At 41.7% G+C, this 23,083-nt stretch overlaps 1 protein-coding gene across 1 annotated transcript in view; it reads right to left on the bottom strand.

The window, feature by feature from the left end:
- Nucleotides 1-2,161: 2,161 nt before the first annotated feature.
- TNFRSF11B (TNF receptor superfamily member 11b) overlaps nt 2,162-23,083 on the bottom strand; it is a 61,499-nt gene continuing 40,577 nt past the window's right edge. Inside the window, exons 3-5 of the mRNA XM_085605061.1 lie at nt 14,174-14,371; nt 12,815-13,039; nt 2,162-6,507 (exon numbers count right to left, since the gene is read on the bottom strand). Of these exons, the coding sequence (XP_085461187.1) occupies nt 6,131-6,507; nt 12,815-13,039; nt 14,174-14,371 (800 nt within the window). The 3' untranslated portion in view covers nt 2,162-6,130. The remainder of the gene's footprint in view (nt 6,508-12,814; nt 13,040-14,173; nt 14,372-23,083) is intronic.

Here is a 23,083-nt window from a genome sequence, read left to right as displayed (position 1 = left end):
AGCTGTAGATATTCATAGCACAGAATAAAAAATATATACCTTTTCTCAAATCCGTACGTACACTTCCGGTGAGCTGGCATCTAATAGAGGATGTTTTGATTAGACGGTGCGGAGATATGAATACAAACCGAACAAGAATTAAAAAGACAAGATGATTATTAACAAAGCACGAGATGATACTAATCTTGTGAAGCAATACTTCAAGTATAATTTAAAGTGGTGTTGCACAGTTTCTCAGACCTTGTTGCGGTTATTCTACCCTTTGTGCCGTTTTTTATTGCATGTTCACGGGAAATTGAAATGTGTCATAACACATATGTTCAGGAGGCCTTCTTGTTATGAATTTACATGTTATGGTGGTAGTTTATTTACCAAAAAAAGCGAAAGTTCTTGTTGTACCAATTTGATCATTACATCACAACAAGAGACATGTTTTTTGAACATATGTATTCTTCACGACTGAGGATTAAGTGGTTTTTTGTCTCGATGATCCATATATTTATTAGCAATGTAACAACAAGTGACTGTGGCCTATCTCTCAGCTACCCTTGAAAAAGTCACGTGTACATGTAACAGAAGCGACGAAACACGTGTTGGCTCTCGATCTGTCACAGAACTTACTTATGAGAAGAATCCACATCAAGGATAAAAGACAGATTGCAAAATCTACTTTGACTTATGCAGATACTTTTGTGGACATACAATAGCTACTGCTGTCATTGTTTGTGCTTTTGTAAATTTTACGTGTGCTAGGGACTTCACAAATACTACAGTTGCAGCTGAGGCCACAGAATCTGGGGAGGCAGGTGGCTCTCTCCACCTTTTAGCAGAGGAGAATAAATACACACATATAGTTAATAGATCCTGTGGCGCCTGTCCCGATGAAAAATACCACCAGTCAATCTTCAGTATGCTTTTGCTTCTTGCTGGATTTAGCACCAAATCGCCTTCTCAGGTAACAGTTTGAGCTTTATAAATCCTTATCCCATAACAGGATGGGATATGACACTACATGGCATGACTATGACTTCTCACTGGTTTATTTTATAGTATTATGTGTAAATATATGAACATAACAAATAATTATCATGTGGATGTATGAATTTGTTCATAACCAAATGGTGAGTGATAACAAAACTTCGGGCCAGCTTTACAAAGTTCACACGCAGCGCAGGGCAGCAGCCGTAAATGCTGCGCTGCATGAGGAGAGAGTGACAAATTCCTTGAAATAAGGCACTCTCCTCGCCTCTCCCTATCGCCGGCACTGAAATCTGCTGCTATATGCCTCGGAGAAACCTTTGCGCCATGGTGCATGGTGAGTATAGCATAGGTATTTGTACTGGAAGGGTCCCCTTCCATTTCAAAATACCATACATACACTGACTTCAACCCTTTTCTGACTTTGTATGTGTGCTGTAAACTGCAGCACATGTACAAAGTTGGAAAAGGAAAGAGAAAAGAAAGCATTTCTCTTTCCTTTTCCCTACTTTAAAAGGGCACCATTTTCTGATGCTAAACCCTGTCTACTTTGTTTAGTAAATTGGGTCTAATGTCAGAAACCTTGGGTGGTTTCATGGGGACACCCATGCTCCGCCCCCTCGGCACTAAGTAATGCAAATCCATGGTCTGCACTGCTTTGAGTTACTTTCACATTATTTCCAGCGCTAAACAAGTTTAGTGCTGGAAAGTAAATTCGAAGATAAAAAATTGCACCCATTTGCATCACTTTTGTGAAGCAAGCACGGCGTAAAATCTTAGTAAATCCCCCCTTAAAATGATAACATAATATTATTATGGTAGTGTGCGCCAATATGATTTAAGGGTAAAACTGTAATATAGCATTACATATGCATCTCATGTTCAGCCACCATTGAATTGTGTTGCATTGTGGCTTGAACATCTGTTTGCTCAAACTGATAATACTTTTAATAACGCTCTCCTCAGAATACCAAGCACTGCTCTGGGATGTCAGAAGGATTGTTTATGTGATGTTCTGTGAGACTTCAGAGACATGGTGACCCTTGGTCACTTCATTAAACCACTCAAAGCATAGGAGACACTTGGAGAACAGGGCACTGATTTCGGGTAGGAAGATGATAAGTCATGCAAATTACAGTAAATGTAGTTTGAAGGAAATAACACACAGCACTCAGAAGTAAAAAACGTTTGTTCAAATAATTTATTTTCCTTTTCTCATATTTTTAATTCTTTAGCAAAATAAGAAAACTTCTATAAAAATGTAACAATAAAAAAATACATACAAAATAGAAAGTCGAAACATCAATTGAATAGAAGTAGCTTATGGAATACAACGTTAATGTCTGTTACGCAGATTCAAACACATAGCAAAATATGTACATAAATATATACTTTTGAGTTCGTTCCGAGTGACAGTGATTCTTTCTTTAATCAGTCTTAATAGTAAAAGTTATCTTGGGATTCTGATGCCATAAATATTTACTTTAAGTGCTAGTTATATATACAAGTAGTTTGAATTAAAAAAAAAGTTGCAGAGGAAGTTATGTATAATGCATTTCCAGTTAAGACGACTCTATCAGGATTCCTGGTATGTTTATTCCAAACCTCAGGCCCTGGTTAAACAATTTGAAGACACCATTAGGAAGTTCAATGTATATGTTAAGGATTTAAATTCCAATGTTTTCATTGGTTTTAAATGTGGAAACATTTTGTTGGTTGTTTTATTAATTAATATGATTGACTATATTGTTTAAATACTGAATTTGAATTGGTTGGTGCAGATAGAGTTATCGTACTTGTGAGATCACATGCCTAAATTCTGATTCACAAAATATCTTACAGTCACAATCATCATTTATGATCGAAACAAATAGGAGGGTTCATTATGAAAAGTGACGCATCGCTGGGCAAAAACAGCGATGCATCACTTTTTATAGCGCCATCCTCACGACACCATAAATGTGCCTTATTTATAATACGGTGCTCCATGGCGCAAGGATTTACAGATACATCAGGAATTCTGACGCAACTCCAGAAATGTGTCATGACCCATGGGCGAGACCCATGTATAAAGACCTGCGTCAATCCTTACGCCTGCTTGAAGCAGGTGTGAGGATTTCGATGCAGTCAAGTTGTAGAAGTGGCGTAGTGAATTCTCATAAATTTCACTGCGCCACTTCTACAAGGCTTTTCTTATGGGAGAACGCCCACCCTGCATACATTATACCTGAGGCATTATGTCTGCCTAGATGCGTCACTTTGTAAATAGAGCGCATTGATTACGCTGCCGCAGCGTCACAGAAATATGGTGCAACGGCGGTGCAAGCCCTTCATAAATAAGAGCCTATATTAATACTTAAATTCCCAAATCCTTATTCACAGAATGAAGAATTGTGTATTTTTAAGCAGCAACTTGAAGTTTCTACAGCAAAATACCTCTGCACATTTGGCAGATGTTTCAGACCCGTGTCTAGAGTTTAATGTATGAACATGGATATTTCAAATGGAGGGGTTGTGAGGTGCCTTTGATAATGTGACATTGTGGATATTCCCAAACATTTTCAATGGTTTTTCACTCAATTTCCATAATCCTACTGCTAAACATGCCTTAGTAAGTGTATTAGTAGTTAGTAGGAAAGTGTTCAAATCGGTGGTCCAAAGATTGCTAAAATCCCATATATTTTAGGGGCAAATGGGAAATAAATAAAATGTGCAAATGCATGTTTCTGTTCTACAAAGTACTGAGTATACTTTGGGTTTCCTGTGAATCCTCAAAAACATTGCTAATCTAGGCAAATCATGTAGCTAGTCTACAGTAAGTAGATGTAGTCATTTTTCATGCTTCTTCAGAAATTCTAAATCTATCAGACAAAGCCCTATCAAGGATAGGATATGCCACAACGTGTACATCTTACTCTATACCACAATCCAAAATGACGTTTTAAGGAATTATTCAGCTGCGGTGAATACAAAAGTCAAAATTTCTCCTTCCATGTTTTTGTTGGTAGCAGTTTTTCAGGAATGTTCAATAAAGATTAAACGTAAAATGCCCTGCTTGTTTTCCTGGCTGTCATTGTTCTAGGAGCATTCAACATTGCCAGTAACAGCAATTTGGTGAAATTAGGAAATTTTGAACAGAGCTTTGTTTTGATCAATAATGTTTTTGCTGCTAAATGGTCTTTTTAGAGTGCTAACAAGTTAAAGGTTGATAGAATCAAGACAACCAGATTCATTGAACAGGTTGAGGTGGCCTCTGGCTCTTGCCTTTGAGGCAAGTTCGTAGTTTGATGTAAAGAGAAGAATGTTTGCCATGTACCAAGGACTTAGAAAGTCTGAGAGTGACAGGGAGGACATTCCTGAGAGTCGAGCATCGTAGATAGGAAGTCACCTACTAAAGCATACATACTTGCTTGGAAAAATAGCCATCAAGTTGTAGAAGGTGGAATTTAGCCATCTGTATGGCTGGTAGGACTTGACAATCTGATTTAAGTACGGAAGTCTACAGTGGTTCCAAACTTTCTGATCTCCGTTAACATCCTAAAAGTCAGGGTAGAGACTTCATGTTAGGAGCAATTTGATAAATCCTTTTAAAACCAAAGCCTGTGAATGTGACTTGCTTCAAGACCCTTCCTATGTTGCTCAGCTCATTGTAATAATTAGGTGGGGCATGAAACATTCCGTGGGCCAAGGAAACCTGTAGGGGGTTATCAGTAGGGAATAGCTTTCAAATAGAATGGGCAGAGGCAATGTCCTCCTGGGTGAAATTTAAGACCCAAAGCTACCAAAATACGCCTAAATAATTAAATGACACCATGCCATCCTAGCCCTAAAGGCTCACCACTGCCTCTCAGTGGATACCAGGTTCAAATTCAAGATACTCGTGACTATCCATAAGGCCAGTGGAACTAGGACTCAACATACTTCCAAATACTCACCCCACATTACACCCCATCCAGAAACCTTCATTCTGCTGCACAACATCTGACCTCAAAATACCTATACAAGGCATGCAAACATGTAGACATGGTGACCAATCCCTGTTAGTACCTGTCACCAAACTGCAGAATGGCTTACGCCCCCAAAGCAGAGCTGAACCAAACAACCACTGATTCAGAAAACATCTCACAACTAAACCATTCAAGGAATCATTTGTCTGAGTTCCCTTTTGGATCAAGATCTAAGAATGGAGGATGATGGTTTATTCTCAAAACGTGGACTACTGGATATTATTTGCATGCTATCGCACCTTTAAAAATACAAACACCTTTAAGTTATTGGAAGATGGTACTCAGTGCTTTACATTCTTTAATGGGTCACTAGACATCGCTAACTCCCTCACAACAGTGGAGATAGAGTCTGATAAAGACAATGATCCCAGACCCACTAGCTTCATTCTTTTAAACAACAACAGAGAAATATTTACAACATACATATTATATTCATACTTAATGACTGACAAAACATATGCACGATCATATCAACTTTACATTGGGAGTCTTCAAAAACCGAATGTTGTACATAAACCTGCTGGCAGACTTTTTGAAATGGAATTTGTGTCAACATTTTGCAGAACGTCCAACTACATTTTATTCGCACTTCTTAAAAGACATATGTTTAATTTATGAAAAAATAATATAACACTTCGTTATGAATTATGCGATTCTGCAGCATCATGTTTTCCATGCAACTACGGATTGGCCGCACTTGCCCCATAATCCCCTAAATTCTGCATAAATTGTTTCTAGCTCAATCGGTTCAAAAGTTAGAACAAAGATATCAAACAAGGTACAATGCTTGGGACAGCTCTTTTGCAAAGCTTAACTGAACACCTTTCAGTTGATGACTGCTTTATTCAGGAGTTAAACTGGTACTAATGAGGTGAAACGTTTGCGCTGGTAGTATTTATATATGTTAAACTGAAAAAAATAGCAGAATAATATTGCCACAGAATCTGTCATTTTTCTATATAATTTAGTCATTCCTGCTGCATAATTAGGTCCTTCATTGCCACAGTGGACCCTCATTTAGGACTTAATATACATTTTTAAATCTCACACTACCACACACATGCTTCAATAAATAATCAAGCTGAAAAAAATAACTTCTTCCAGGCCACTGTTCTTTCAGCCACTAAAATAGTTTTTGTTTGTAGTTACAAGCAGCTATGTTTCAGTGACTGCATCTGATTTCCAATAATTTCCAAAAATAATTTCTGGTATATTCTATACATCTTTGCGCCATGAAGGAACTTAACCAATTTCTTTAGTTTCTGTCCTAATTCTTCAGGGAGTTTTCTAAATTTCAAACGCTGCAGTGCTTTAATTGTGTCAGGATTGCCACTTTTCGTCCTCCATAGGCTGAGCAGTTTCAGAATTTGCCTTGAAGGAGGACATGTCACTGGGATCTTCTCCACAATCTCTTGTCTTAGTTTCTTGCCTGGCAAAGCGTGCTTAAGCGCCATAAGATGCTCCAGGGTGAGATTCAAGGTTCCGATATGATTAAACACCTCCTTTTCACAAATATCTATGTCTGCATAAAAAAACACAAGACAAGCAATGAGTAATATTCATTAATCTCTGGGGATAGTTATAATTACAACTTGTCTCAATAGGGGAGTAGAGTGATGCCTCTGAAGAAGGTGTTGGCTTTGCTCTACACACATACTGAGGTTTTTTAAAGTGCTAACTTATTTTGTTTCATTCCATGCCATGTGCATTACTTTGCTTCTATTTTGGTATTTAGAGGATCTTTTATAGTTTGCCATAGTGGAAGCCTTACCTTGACCCATCAGGACTCCCGCTCCTCCACTCCTGAGGTTTTCTCACCCCATTTAAAACTGAGGGTACCACTGATTTATCAACACTCCAGCTCTACAATTGGTCATTCCTTGGCCATGATCAATTCACCACAGGCCTCTTTTTTTAATGCATCTTGAACCTAATGGTTTCAATCATTTTCATGCAATAAAAATACATAGATCCCTTGTGCTCATTCCAACAAAGCAGATATGGATGTTTTATTAAACTTTAAATATTTAGGGTGCACTTATCAGTGGCTGTTTTTTATTTGTTTTCAAGCTAACTACATACCTGACGTGACATTTGAAAGCCATTGTTAATGGTATTTCCTATTTGCAGCCTTGGAGCATGGTATTCATTTATTCTTTCAGAAGAGAAGTAACATAAAAAAATAAAACATGACACAGATATCTGCATCTCAATACATAATTTATGTATACCATTACATACCATTTAAGGTCCATGATATTAATGAGGTCTGGAACCCTTCTATCAGAGCCAAGACCCAGAACTTAAGAAGAGTTGGCTTGCTTTGCCTTGTGCCCATAACCAGTACGGCTGAGGGATGTGAAAGTTACACCAGCCCATGGTGCTGATGAGCAATAAAATACCTTTCTGTCAATCTCTTGAACCTCTGAAGCAAGCGGATTGAAATTGTGTAATAAGGTAGGTCTGCTTGATCAGTTATAAGCCACACCAAATGACTTTGCCAATGCTTGTTTTTAACTAGCTGTATTTGGGTGGCATTCTGTGTCTGTACCACTGCCCTGCAAAATGCCTCAGCACACATTGTAGTACATACTATACAGGCTCCAAAGTAGCAGGATGGCAACCGAGAAACCTAACTCCAAATTACACATCTACCATATCCCCTCAGGGGCGGAAAATGTGACTTTGGGAAACATTTGCAGCTGCAGAAATTATGAAATAAACCATTGGTTGACTGGGCCTCTACCATCAAGATGATGGTGCAGAGAAATGGAAAATGTTTGATGCTGCTGGGCATGCCAAGGAAGACAAACGGTTCCCAGAGGTGTTAAGTGTACAAAAAAAAACAATACATGAAACAATGCCTCAAAGGATATTTCAGATATGCTCGAGAAGGTCCGTGACCCACACAGAATAAGCAAGAGGTGAAGCCAGGCCCTAACTAAGAACGCTACAGAAGAGACGTTGCGCTCTTCATTTGTTATTCAAGGAATTGCACAACAAGTCTAAATTCCAAGGCCATTAAGGACCTATCAAAGAAGAAACCCAGTCTAAGGCATTTTCCTGGGCACAGACTGTTTACGGCAGACTGCATCTTGCAATCAGTTCAGTTCAGTTCATGACCAAGTTTATTTGGACTCCACAGTCCTTAAACACATAAAAACAACTTAAATACCATACATACAATCATACATTTTTTTTACATAAACTCATCATCTTAAAATTCATGATTTAAAATACTATACCATGTTTCAGACCTAGTAGTTCACTTTACATACCATAAGCCAAGCCTTCCATTACTAACTCTGGTCGGGTTTCTTTAGATTTTATATAAACTCCCCCCAGGCGCCGGCAATTAATACATCAATTTACAATTCTGGATAAACATCCTTAAACCTTCATTTGAATCATATGTCTTATCTCAGCTGTGTGAACAGGGGGGCATAAAGATACTAGACACCTTTCAAGTTTTCTTTTACTCTTTGCATAAACCTCCCCAGGGCACAGACTGTATCGAAATTCTTCATTTCAGTTAAAATCTTGCAATCCCTACCCTGATGGTGAGAGCCTCTTGGCAGGTCCAGGTGATTTTGTGCTTTGTGTTAATTTGTGTTACTTTGTGACTCTAAGATGAGTCAATAAAGAACATAAAGTGTTGGAAGAAAATTATTGGACTAATCATAACTACTGATCATTCACCCAGGTAAAATGATTTTCTTTAATTCTTTGCTTTGCTCTGTCATTATAGAGGAAGATAAAGTGTTTATACCATCAGTCTTGGCCCTGCCACACCAATAGCAGTTCAGCACCTAAATTACTAGGGTATGTCCCCTCTGCACTGGGGCACCAGGCATGTTTATTCCTCATGTGTCCTCATTCGGAGATACAACTTCAATCCCTAGGCACGGCAAGTTATGGGAACCATGTCTGGACTTATCTATGCCTCTTAGAACGACCCAGTGAGAAAAACAAAAAGGAATTTTTGTTTCTGAAAGGCAGTAGAACTAAGGTGTGGTGTTACTGAGTTAGAATGTAAAACGTTGTTGGCTATGCAGTTTAATGCATGTAAAGCAATCTATGCACCAGAGTTTCTCCCTGTCCTTAGCAAAAACCAATTGGCTTCTCATATGAAAACACTTGATGACAAATGCAGGGATACCAATTACAAGTGATATGAATACGAAACCTATAAAATGACAGCATTTAATCTCTCGCTTGCAAGTGGCAGCTATCTATTGCAAAAAGGTATGAGCCACTATTTTGAGCCCCTTATGAGTGGGGATGTTTTCTCATGCCACTGAAATACAATAAATAAAAGAGAAAAACTAGAGACCTCAAACCTTTAAATGGTTATATCCAGTGCAAAGTGGTGGTAAACTAGTTGTCACAGTTCTGCCACACATATGCGAATATGTGACAGACAACCCAGAAAGGCACTGGCTGCAGGGGGTTCACACAAGAAAAGCCAATAGTTGAAGTGGGCTGACCCAAAGCCACTCTATGTTATATGTAGGGCCGGACTGGCCGTAGCGGGCACCGGTAGCCGGTTTTGCATTAGTGCTGCAATATCAGCCACTTGTAACAAAATCGGCAGAAGTGCTAAAGCAGCTGGTGGCAGCAGTGCTTCTCACTATCACCCCTCCCCCCCCCCGTGCCACCCCTCCCCCCAGTCCAGCTGTATTGCCAGACTGGTTTGTGTTACCTGTCCGGCCCTGGTTATATCCTGTGTGCTGTGCTGTGCTGAAATGGAATTTGTCAGGCTTTATCCAAATCCCCAAAAAGCTAGGCACACTTGTGTGTGCTTCCTGGCATTGCCACTAAGAATAGTATAGCTCTGAAATTTGACGCTGTGTGAAACAGTTTCAGATCGCAAGTGGTTGGGTGAACTTTGATTGGATACTTCGATGAATCAGACACAATGTAGGCACTTTGGGTCTTACCGTCTTTTTCATTCTGAATATGTTCCCATCATGCTCCTCAAACCTAAAAAAGACCTCCTCAGTGACTCGAAGCATCTGCTCTCTATGTAATGTTGCCTAGTTAATGTCATCTACGTAGAAGAAATGCATTCGAAATGCTGGTTTAATGGCAGCGCCCTATACCTCTTTCCCCTGAGACTGTATGCCATTCTCTATCTCGGTCTATCATGCATGAAGGTCACCAAACATGTTTCTGTACATAGAATGGTCGGTCTGTTTAGAAGTCGTCTTATTTGAATACAGAAAAAATCTCTGCTGAACTGTAATGGGATGTTTTAGAGCTTTCTAAGTGATTTCATTGATGAGTGATTTTTCTTTTGCGTTTGTGCTGTTTTTCTTCGGACCCTCTTCTCATTCCTGCCTTTTGCTCACGATACTGGCATTCCCTTACAGGTCTTAGCAATAGTTTGTCTCCTTGCCTCGTGGCTCTAAAAATACTTTCACTGACCTGTGCCTATGGCCCCCGGTCTACCTGCCTTGCTCTTCTCTGCTATGTAAACACAGTTATGTGTCTACCAGCTGCCATCATTATTGGTGTTAAATAAATCCTAATTCTCATTACCCTTTCATATAGAAACAGTATTGAAACAACACTAGCCGTCACAGACTGAATGCAAACCTTAAGGTAGACTTGGTACAAAGTTGAGCCGTGAGCAAGGTACATCTTGGCAAAAGAAGTTAGGACCAGTTCTTTGACTGGTGAGCTCCCCGTTGCAGAGTGCAGTCACGGGTCTTCTTCCACGGCAAAGGGCTTCTGCCACAACTGGCATTGCCCATCATCCAGGGGAGGTCAGCAGACTTTGTGGCATGGGTGGTGTCTCTTGCACCTGAAGATGGATTACACCATTTATTTCTCACCACTTTAAAGCTGTCTTTTGGTCTCCCTTCTGCTCCAGGTTTACATCACTTGCTTTTGGAGCACCATGTGGCTTGTCCACGGCCAGACTGGCCGTAGCGGGTACTGGGCGTTTCCCCGGTGGGCTGCCAGGGTGGAGGCTAGTTTTGGACTGCAGGGGGACCATTTTTGTTGCCAAGGGGTGGTTTTGCAGCATAGATGCAATATCGGCCACCTATAACAAAAGCATCTGTGTGTTTTACACGCATCCATCCCTCCCCCCTTCCCAGCCCGCCTGACTCAATTGCCAGGGCCGGTTTGTGTTCCCAGTCCGACCCTGGGATTGTCCCTTAGCCCCACTGCAACACTGAATATTATATGTCTTTCCTTGATTCTCTCTGTCTTGCTTCTCCCTGCCTATGATACACAGATGATGGTCAGGCTATAAGGCCCTAAAAAAAACAGGCCAACGCTTTTGATCTTGTTTAGTGACAGACTGGATAGCCAGAAATACGTTTGGACAAAACTCGGATAAAACTGATGTTTTGATGTCTGGTGGGATTACTCCAGTCAATAAAATTCACTTGGTGGTCTGCTCAGCTATGGTCTAAGCAAGATTATACAACCAGAGGTTTTATTTTTGACGCCTTTGTTGCCCCAGCTCCTAAGCAGGGCCACCTACTCGGACTGGCCGTAGCGGGAATTGGGCGTTTTCCCCAGGAGGCTGGAAGGGTAGGGGACGGTTTTGCCACAGTGAGTCCCGGTTTTGTCACGTGGGATCCATTTTTGTTACTGGGGCTGGTTTTGCAGCTTTGCTGCAATATCGGCCCCCAGTAACAAAAGCAGGAGTGCTTCACACTTGCACAGCCCAACCCTCCCAAGGGCTGGTCGGGCACAATTGACAGGGCTGCTTTGGGTTCCCAGTCCGGCCCTGCTCCTGAGTTTAATAAAAGCACTTATCAAAGCACTATGGAAAATTCTACCTTTTCTAACTACTACAGGCAAACGTCTGTTGATTCTTGATGTAATGCCATCTTGTCTGGATTATGCAATCATATTGCAATTGGGCTTTCACAAATATATATTCTGAACAGGATGCAGCACTGATCCAGAATTGTGTCCTGCTTGTATCTTGCCATATTTAATTCGGACCATATATACCATCAATTAGCCCAATTGCACAGGTCCCAGTAGCCAAGAGTGTATTGATTAGGGCCCTCTAATACCTCAATTCTGAGTTTGTCTTAACTTGGTAGTTCTTTATTTTTCAGAGTTGATAAATACTGTAATTATGCGTTTTGCATGAAAATTAAGAACAACGTACAGATTTTGGTTCTTACCACACCGAATTTTTGTGCCCTGCATTTACCGGGGCTTTTTCACCCAGTCCACTCCAGCAGGGTTGATATTACAAAATGTATCCAATGAATAATATGACAGTCAGAAAAAGTTGACATACAAAGAATTCCGACACACGAGCAAACAGTGGTATGCAAAGCTGTTGGAACTTTACCTTGCACTTATAATCGAAGGGTTTGAATAGTTCATCATTCAGTACACAGGAAGTGTACTAAGTACCTACATGCTCTCTCTGGTCTACATCTCAGGGACTGTTGCTTATCCCTTGTATTAAGGAGGAACATCCGGGTCTTCCTCTTATCTGTCAGCCTCTAATTGGAGCAAGCCTCCTATCAATCTTTGCTTATTAGAGATCCATTTTGCTTTTCATATACAGCTCAAAACAAATGTGTTCCTCTCCTTGTAACTGCCTTAGTTTTCTTTAGTCTCAAGGAGAATGCTTGGTACCTCTAGGTTTTTAAATGTTATAATCATTCAATTACTCTTTTAGTAAAACTGATGCATTCTGATATTTTTATGTTTTTCTAGGTTCAGCCAAAGTTGAAGTGGGTCTGACAATTGCATTGCTCTAGTCAATCACTGTAACAATCAACAGATTGCCATAACACCAATGTCAATGTTCTTATGTACTTTCAAACACCACATTTCACACTTACCTTTAATAATCTTACGGACAACATTTTGCCCCTTGTTTTGAGATTTCCATAACTTCAACAGATGAAAAATCCTTTCATGGGAGTTATGCCTTTTATCAATCAGTTCTATATTTTCTGCATGCATTTTCATGCCAGGCAAGCTCTGCATTAGGATGTTCAACCATTTTGGAGCAAGGTCCGTAGGAACAGCAAACCGGAACAATGCTTCCTCACACAGAGTTATATCTGCAGAGAAAGGAGAAGTAGTGATTTAAACAAACATACATCATATCCTGCCTTGCATAGGAGTACATTTTAAACCATTAGAAACTGCATGGAAAGAATGTAAACCACATATTTGACCAATGCATGAAGCAGAAACCAAGTTACCTCGCTCATTCATTGAAAAGAACTATCTGAAGCATTTTTTCTTTTCAGACTGAGGATGCTAAAATGTTAGTCCTTAAAAATATAGAATTAAATGTTATATATCATCTCTTATAAGACTACTCCAATAAAACATGAATGGGTAGAAGTACAAAGAACTGGTTGCAAAAGACGGGTTGCAATTTGCGACAAGTAAACAATTTAACAAACAGAACTATGTACTAATAGGTCGGTTAATAAAATTCAGATTCATAATGGTTTGCAACCTGACAAACCTCATGAATGTAGGTCGCAAATTGTGACTCACTCCATTTAATGGCCCTCAAAGGGAAAGTTGCCTTTTAGAGTCACCAGACCCCAATACCTTTTACTGCCTTTAAATTACTTTTTCTAAATATAGGCCATTTTCCTGAACCACAGCCTAATCCACAAAAACCTTTCCCAGTGGGACCCCCTGCGCTTTTGCAACTGGCTGACCACCCTTACTCTGGTGTCAGTAATTTGTTTTGTGACCAGGATTTAGACACAAAACAATGACACATCTCATATGTTATCCCTATTTTTAAGGGATATCTACAACATACTCCTACCAAAGAGCGACTCCGTATGGAGTCGCAAACACATTTTAGAACCCTGTAAAATTGTACTGATTAATAAAATGCCGTAAGTACATGGCAAAAAAATGTTTTTACAGTCACAAACAACGATTTCGACTGCTTGCTACATTAAAAACATTCAATACTTTTGCCACGTAGATCTAAAAAAAATGAGTAATTCCTGATTATTAGCTTCCTTAATTTTAAAACTGGTCATAGTGCACGCTGTAGGACATGATCTATTTTCCCTACTAAAACTTTGCAATGATGTTGGTCTCTATAATCAGAGTTTAGTATTGTCACTAGAAGACTGGCATCATTTAAAAATCACTGCGCCTTTCACAAACCTCTTTTCAACCAGAGGTGCTTGCATGCAACAGGTTAAGTAGTACTATACCTATTTCACATTTAGAGGCTGAAGGATCTGCTGCAAGTTGCTGACATATGTTGTCATGTGTTGTGTTTCCTTTGAAGACCCTGGTTAGTCCCATTTTTTCGCAGTCTGTGTGCCTCTGACACGCCGCTCTTGTTGAGACCTCATTGGAGAAGAATCCTTGGGGGCACCGCCCACAAACAGTGTCGCTCTCTGGAGTGCCTTGAGGAATGTAAAAAACAATCTTGTAGTGCAAAATAGAAAACAAGTAGAATTTGAAAATAATAGCATTATGACACTGTAAATGATGTTTTCAGCTTTGATGTATATTGTTATTATTTTTTTTTTTGCATTACTTATGTGCTGAGCAATGATGGGATTCTGCTTTACATTATTATGCATGGTATTCCATGGAGAGTCCTAGCTCAGGGAGGTATGGAAGCAATGGTGTGCTTCACAAGACTGAAAACACACAACATATATAATCTTTCATATTTCAAGTATAGAAGTTCTTTTGACCAAGAAGTGAGATGTGATCCATACTTGAAGTATGCCTTCAACGCAAACATTCTCAGGAGGAGATTAAACTTGGAGTTAGGTGAATTGTATCAAAGCACTGCTCAAGAGAAATCTTGATTTAAAAGTGTTGGGTGTTAATTTAGAGTTTAAGCAAATGGAAGAAATATTTGGTTTTAAAGAGCTAAACGGTGCATTTAAAAATGTTTTCCTACTAATATATTGCTGCATTTTTACTGCTTTGGTGGCCCGTCTGTCAAAACATTATTATAAGTGCAGCCTCTACCATTAAGCACTTTTCTGTGAAGGATGCTCGCGCTATGATCCACTTGGGAAATGATAAGCGACTAACATGCTCTTTTGACCATCCACAACGTCCATGGCATCCCTGGACCTCCTTCCTCTCCTTTTTAGGGAGCACACTGCTTCTCATGTGGCTTCAGGCCACTGTTGACTGCACAAGGCTGGTTCACAGCTGAACTATGAACAGGGTTCCTGTCCAGGGAAAGAGTCACCACCATGATGTCATTCTCCTTCACTGAAAGCGGGACAGCGCTTCGCTTTCTGAAAACTCAGGTATTAGGATTGTGGCAACAAAAGATGACTGACCATAAGGATGCCTCCAGAATTGTATCACATTCTCATATCCTTTGAGATGTCATCAATGATGAAATTGAACATCTCATGAGTGATGTAATATGTAAGGTCATAAAAAATTCATGGCGGGAGTGCAAGTTATAGTTAGCTCTGTAAACTTACTGGTGTGTTTCAGTGGGTTTTTTACACAGTTTTTATTTACTTTGAACACTTAGCTATAATGTCAGTTAAATATTTGCATATTTCAGTGAATTTTAAGGTTCTTTTGAATGTAAGTTAACACCCTATTACCATATATACCCATTAAGTCACTTTAGGCTTTGGTTTTTCAATGAATTTCTGTGTTTTTTTTTATCATATTCATCCAACGCCCCCATTGCACACTGCTTTCGGCCATGAGCTAGTGGGGTTTGGCCACAGGACTTGGACTCTGACCAAGGTCTGTGCCCAGCCTCCTTCAGGTGGTGCCCAGCACCCAACCTACATTTTCTTGTCTTCCTTTTTAAGAATGTTTTTGCAGGTACCATAGTACTCAGGTACCACAAAAGATTCCTCAGTGAAACTTTTGTGGAACTGCGGTACAATGGCCAGCACCGGGTCTTGCAAACCAAGTTGTTTTTAATTTGGCATTTGACCGTGTCTCTCTGGGTCACCCCACATGTGCCAGACAGTTGAAGGTATCCCTTAGACTCTATTTTTATTAAACATTTCTAGGACATGGGGACCGATTCCCCGAATCCTGTAATAGGGCAAAAAGAAAAACTGTGCTGAGGCCAGCCAATCAGATTGCCTATGCAGCGGATTGGTTCCAGTCCGTGATACCGAAATGGTCAGCAGTAGAAAGAGTCCCATCTGCCAAATAGAGGGACTTGTTTTGGTACCGCTGGACTATTGCTAGACCAACCATTCAAATATATCTAATATTTTAACCCCTTTACGCCTACCACAAACCTTTCTTTAAATTCCATTTTCTCGAAAATAGCTAAATGGATTTCCATCAAATTATTAAAAACATGCGTTCTGAATTAAGTTCTGACTTTCTCCAAAATTTGGTGTAATTCTGTTCATCCTTTTTTTCTGTATCAGAAGCAAGGTTTCCCATAGGAATTAACATGTGAAATCAATGTTTTGGGACCTCCCCTTTGCCTTGTCCTCCACTTGATGAATTGGAGCAAAATCTTCTATGAAGGAGCCAAGGTGGATAAACGTCCTTTTCTTTCAGGAAAGTTTTATGAAGATTCATAAAACAGCCTGGACCTGACTTGGCAAGTTGAGTTCCGGCCACGCAGAAGTCGACATTGGATGATGCCACTCAAGCTCTGTATCAGAGTCAGATATGATGATGGGGTCAATCCTACTGTGGGATCGGCACCAGGAATGACGTCGCTGGAATGGGCTCCGGGGAAGGTCGCAGTCTCGCAATCTGAGCCAGTCCAGATCCAGAACTGGATCCAGGGGGCCTGACTGGAGCCAAGGGTGGATCTGCGGGCAGAAATCCAGTTGGGGCATCCACTGAACCCATGGGGCCTGAGGGTGCTCCAGATGGGTTGGGCCACTTAAAGATGAGGTGCATGGCCTCATAAAATTCATGGAGTTGTGCGAGGGTCATTCCGGCTCCAGGAAATTCAGGGATGTGGGGAGTACACTTGTGGTTCATGGACCGCAAGTCCTCACAGGCCATGGAGTCATGGTCTGGGTCCAGGCACCAGAGTCAAAACAAATGGTGGTCTGTCATAGACATCTGTTTAAACCCCACCATATTTTGGTGGAGGCATCCCTAACACGCTGGAAGACAAAGTCTAAAAAAGACTCAACAAAGTGCTAAAAAAGTTGTCCAAAAAGTGAAGAAAGGTAGCTCTCTCTAAATCTGCGCTGATGGCTTGGAACAAAAAGAACTGATGTCAGCAGGTTTAGGTGAAGCCTATATAGGCTCTGGGCATGCCACTACCAGGGAAGATGATGCAGAGTTTAATGATGCAACCTGCTGGCACGCAGAGGTACTGCTCAAAAGCTTCTGGATACAGTCTGCACCTTGGGGAATATTTAAGGTAACGAATCTGAGGCTAGAAGTCTCTATCAGATAGAAGCAAGCTCACAGAAGGTCTTCAAGTAAAACCACCCGATAGAAGGACCGAAGGATCCTGACACCGCTTGTATTTCAGGAACTGATTTCCTTTGGGCCTACGTACGATGTGTGCAGGTGAGTGTGACTTGAAGGTCAATAGAAAACTTCTTGTGTTTGCATTTTTCCATGAGAGCCATTGGAGGACCCAGGCACCAGCATCTCACTGACCCTGCAGCCAGCATATTTACCTACAGAGGGCATGGGAAGCATGTAAGATTGCTCACCTTCTTTGGTATATCTTACACCTGGGAAAATTTCATCACACCAGAAAGCCATATGATTACTAACAGAGGGTGGGTAAGTAACAAGAGGGCACTCCTTGGGATATAACTGTACTTTGCAAAAATGGAAACAAGCAAAGCTTGTTGGGCACCCCAGGAAGCCACACGGGTGGCAGAAACTCCACCTCTGCATGCCTCACAGCAGTCTGCCCACTATGTTGGAAGTTTGCCATTGCTCCAGTGGGCCATTTTGTAAAGCAATTCATAAACCACATGACTAGTCAACACATGCCCTCCAATAACTATATATTTCTTTATGACCTAAACTTTAATTGGCATAACATAATACTGTAGTAAAGAAGAGACTTTGGTTCTGTTGGTAAGGTGACCCTATTTATTACATCTAAGCCAATAGAGTATTAGCAGTAGCAATCTCAAGACTCTTCTGCTTTGTAACCCCAAATAACTATTCCAACCCCGCATGCAGGCAGCAGGCTCAAGACAAATGACTCAGCATGAAAGGAAACTGCCTTGTGGTGCCACGATACACATACATATCAAACCTTATGTAGGACTTGGCCTTTTTGGCTAAAGTTCCCTAAACTTTTTGCTTTCCCCCTAGACTGTTTTCCTGACATAGAGTTGTCAATTTAGATGCTTTGTATGCTTTGCCACTGCTGATCAGTGTCAAAGTTCAAGTGTTCCCTATGTAAAGTGTAATGGTAATTGGTAGGCCATGATTGGTATGTTTGCCTTACTAGTAAAGTCCCTAGTGATGTGCACTGTGTGTGCCAGGGCTAGTAATGCAAAGGCGTGCGGAGAAGGGAAGTCAGGCCTTCAGTGTAGGGCCTGCGCACAGAGTGCTAAGTTAGCATGTTGTCCTGACAAGTGCAACCACTTGTCAGGCCTTACTTTCCCTTTTGCATACACATGGGGCACCCCTGTGGTAGGTCCCAGGTAACCCCCTGGGCAAGGTGCAGTGTAGGTAAAAGGCAGGACATCTACCGAGGTGTGTGCTATGTCCTGACAGTGAAAAACACTCCATTTCGTTTTTCACTGGTGAAAGGCCATTCTGCCCATAGGACAGAATGGGGGAGGCTGGGTACTGTATTTTGTTAGCCTAGTTTCCTGTAAATTTACAATGGAGAGGTGAAGTTTACTATATATGAACTCACAGTGTCATAACACATCTTTCTGTGAAGGTGGTTTTGTCACTGTGTGTTCAGAAACCACTCTTTTAGAAAGTGGCTGAGTTTTTGAGTTTTGTGCTTTAAGCATTTCTGTGTGTCTCTGCTGAATGTGGATTGACTGTCTGGATCTGTGAGGGTAGAGGAGCTGGGAGAGGTCTTGACCCAGGGAGGTGTGCAGATGGCACCAGGCTGCCTGGCATCTGGAGAGTAGGGGGAGGAGAAGCTGGGAGGTGAAAATGCCTGGGCTGGTGCTATAAAGCAATCTCCTGCTGAGTGATTAAGGATCCAGTATCAAAGGGAGAAAGGTGACACTGGAAGGGAGACACCCAGAACTGATTTAGGGAGGGGTCAGGGACCCCTGAGCACAAACGAACTTCAAAGACATTAAGGGATATAACTATGAGAGCTGAAACCCCTGAACGTTGGAATGAAACAGAAATGGATTGAGACTGAAAAGGCTTGGACCCATTCTGTGGTCAAGAGGAACCTCTGCTAAAGAAGGAGCAACTGAAGAGACTGCTGTGGAAAGACCAATCCTTGCTTCGTGATCTGGGGCTGGTCTGCAGTTTGCTGTTCTAACTAAGGTCGAGACTGTTGGGACTGTGCTTGGAGGCGCTGGGTCCCCTTGCTTGAATAGGACTGTGCTTTGTGCTGTGTCTTGAACCCCAAGGGCCTGAGGTGAGCTGGCTCCCTGTTTGGAAACACGGGAACATAAATGTTTCCGGAGAAGTCCCAAGCAACGCGGTGTGCGCGTGCTTTTGCAGCTTGAGACCTTCAGAAGTTGTGCCTTGTGATCGTGGGCACGCAGGAGTAAGCAGAGTCTTGGACGCGCAGGGTACGTGTCGTGGTGCAGGCCAGGGCATTGGTGAGGAGCACCTGGTCGTTGTGTGCACCAAACGAAGAAGTGGGTCTCAGATGCGCAGAGTGCGTGTCGTGGTGCAGCCAGGATGTTAGTGAAGAGCGCCTGGTCATCGTGTGCACCGGGAGAAGAGGTGAGACTCGAAAGCGCAGAGTGCGTGTCATGGTGCAGCCAGGGCGTTCGTGAAGAGCGCCTGGTCATCGTGTGCACCGGGAGAAGAGGTGAGACTCGGACGCGCAGAGTGTGTGTTGTGGTACAGCCAAGGCGTTGGTGAAGAGCGCCTGGTCATGGTGTGCACCGAGGGAAGAAGTGACTCTCGGATGCGCAGGGTGCATGTCGTGGTGCAGCCAGGGCGTTGGTGAAGATCGCCTGGTCATCGTGAGCACCAGAGAAGAGGCGAGTCTCGGACACGCAGAGTGCGTGTCGAGGTGCAACCAGAGGCGCTGGTGAGGAGTACCTGGGTAGTGTGTGCACCGAATTCGAAGTAAGTCTCCACAGTGCTGAGGGCGGGTCTCAGTGTTCACTGAAACCGCTGGAAGGAGGGCCAGGTCATTGACGGCCCGGATCGGCAGCCCTGGAGGAGCTGAGCTGCCGACCCAAGCCCGCCGTACCCATTGACGGAGTTCTGGATCAAGGCCCAAGTCGCTGAAGTAGGAGAGGAGAGTGGGGTTGTGCTCCCCCAGGTAACATGGATCACCACCTGGGGTGGGGTGCGTGCCCGGAGGGACACTCTCTCGGCCTCTCGCTTCTGTCAGCTGCAGGAGCCTGTTGCTTCGGCTCAGATCTAGGCCCATGCTGGCCCAAGGAGAGGCAGTACTGGGGCCGGAGTGAGAAGCAGTACTTTTGTGTCATCATTGATCTATATTGGGGGCACTGTTAACGGAGCACCTAAACTGTCGTATTACACTTTGCATTATTGCTGCTAACGAACTATCGAACTTTCGTATGACGCCTAATCTCATTTGTGCCTGACGAACTGCATGCTTGGTGCGCTACGCACTGCATTATTTTTCCCTTGCAGAGTACATGATTGTAACATGGCGCATTGCATTATTTCTTCATCGCACAGTATCTGATTATAATGTGGCGCAGTGCATTATTTCTTCATTACACAGTACATGACTGTGGCACTACGTATGGCATTGTTTCTCTGTTGCACAGTACAATAGAATATCGTTACGCATTGCAGTATTTCTTTTCTTTTGCAAAGTGTGTGATTCTAGCAATACGTCTTGCCTAACCTTTTGGCAACAGTTAGAAGTGAGCTTAACTGTTGGTTAGAAGTGGTGGTTGGGGATAAGAACCTACCAACCCACCAGAAGGAATACTACCCATTCTTATATGTTGGTTTTGTATCGTGTGGTCATATCATATAACTTCTTATATAAAGATTATACTCATTTTATAAAAACCCGTGTGGAGTCTATTTGTGGTGACATCATTGGGTTGCTGTGAGTGTGGTTGCAAATATTGTACACTCGTGCCTTGGAGATAAGCCTGGCTGCTCGTGCCAAGTTACTAAGGGGGTGAGCAGGGCTATCTCAGACGGTGTCCTTACTTAGCCTAACGTTGAAACGAGGGGTCAGGGACTCCCGCTTCCAGCATTTGGTGGCAGCGGTGAGGGATAAGGACCCTCACTTCCAACATTTATTTAGAAAATAAGAATAATCAAACACATAACAGATGACAAAATAGGGACACAATATTACATTGAACCACAACACTTAACATATAAACAAACATTTAAAAAACATGCTATTAAACACTACAATGGAAATAACATCAACTTTAAAAAACAGAGGTAAAAGAAACTAGACTGAGTGAAGGTAGACAGCTTGCTCAGGGAAACTAGATTATGTATAATTCATAATCCTTCAACCACACAGGTTGCATCGTAAACTGTTTCCTATTAGTTTTTGGCCTCCCAAAAGTAATCACGTACCCTTGGAGCGAAGCACACAAAGAAGATACACATTTCAGCTCTGTCACCAGACTCAATCAAAGAGTCATCACCATCAAGGAAAACATACCGGAAAATAGGCACAACAGATTTATTACACCATTTTCCCACTTCTAGACTGCTGACCTGGATAAATCAGTAATGCGCTGTTCAGAACCAAGCCTGGGTTCTTCTTCCTGATCACTCCTGGAAGCTTGAATCTAACAATGTCACCCATTCTAACCTTTCTATTCTGCTCCAACTTTAGCAGGTGCTTACAGCATGATTTCTCTTGCTTTGATTTCACTCTGTCCATAACTTCCTTTCCCTTATGCACACACATTACCTCTTTCAGTGGTTGACTTATCTACGACTGTTCCACCAACATGAAACGGCCTCCTCTCCTAATAGCCTCAAACAAGGAAATCTATTGTTGTCTGAGAGGTTGCATGGTATGAGCTTAACATCTTTTGCAAAACCTTGTCAATTTTCAATCCACTAGACAATGCTTATCTGGCACACTACCAATCAACCTTGGGGTCCTCGCTCTATTTTTTCAATATTTTTTATTGGTATTATAAAATCCATCAATCGGTCACATTATGAATATTTCCTGTAGGTATCTTCCCACATGGCACACATCAATTATACACTGATAACCCCGTGTTCAACAACTGGTTTGTCCAATAGTGATATAGACCTTATCATAGCCCACTGTTTAACAGTGACTGAATGCTTTCTTGTTATGCTGCTATAGCACTCAGATGTGCAAACGTAAGTGTCTTGACAGGTAAGTAATGCCTTTACAAATACAAACAAACAAAGTAATTGTTCTCCTCAAACCAGTCTACAAATGGAGAATATATTTGGCGAGTTCATTGAAGCAAAGGCCTTGTCAATATCAATGTTTAGTATACTGGAGGATATCATGCTGGATGATAAAACCCTTGAGGTGGTGAGATGAAGGTGGGAGTGCAATTTTATGGTACGCTGAACAGAGGAGGAGACTGCTGAATACTGTGGCCCATTCAATTTGATCATAAGATCATCAGATCTGGGTTGCGGATGAACATCTATCCATACACACTAGTTGAGTGCTCTTATGTCAACATAAATTAGTGGCTTTTCTTTCTTGCCACTATGACAGGGGGTATTCTATCAGATGGTAGACTGCACATTGTTGGGGCCCACAATATCTTTATACAGAACTCTCTTACACACTTTACCCGAGAGAATAACATCAATATTTTGCCTGGGATATGAGAAATGAATTACCTTTCCTGTGCTCTTCTTTGGGGGGAACTCAGAAATTTCTTTGAGGGGATCTGACTAAATCGCCACGCTCCCTATGTACCGCATTTGAGTTGACTCCATCAAATATCTTCCTCATAGAAAAGGATGAATTCTGTATTTCCATGTCATTCTGCATGTGAGTCCAAAATTTGTTGCGTTACTTGTAAATTCATATGGTATGCCTAACTGCACTG

The sequence above is a fragment of the Triturus cristatus genome, chromosome 5_1 (assembly GCF_964204655.1).
Source record: "Triturus cristatus chromosome 5_1, aTriCri1.1, whole genome shotgun sequence".
In the NCBI taxonomy this organism is placed as follows: domain Eukaryota; kingdom Metazoa; phylum Chordata; class Amphibia; order Caudata; family Salamandridae; genus Triturus; species Triturus cristatus.
The sequence above is the reverse complement of the archived record's forward strand: the minus strand, read 5'-3'. Positions and strand labels throughout refer to the sequence as shown.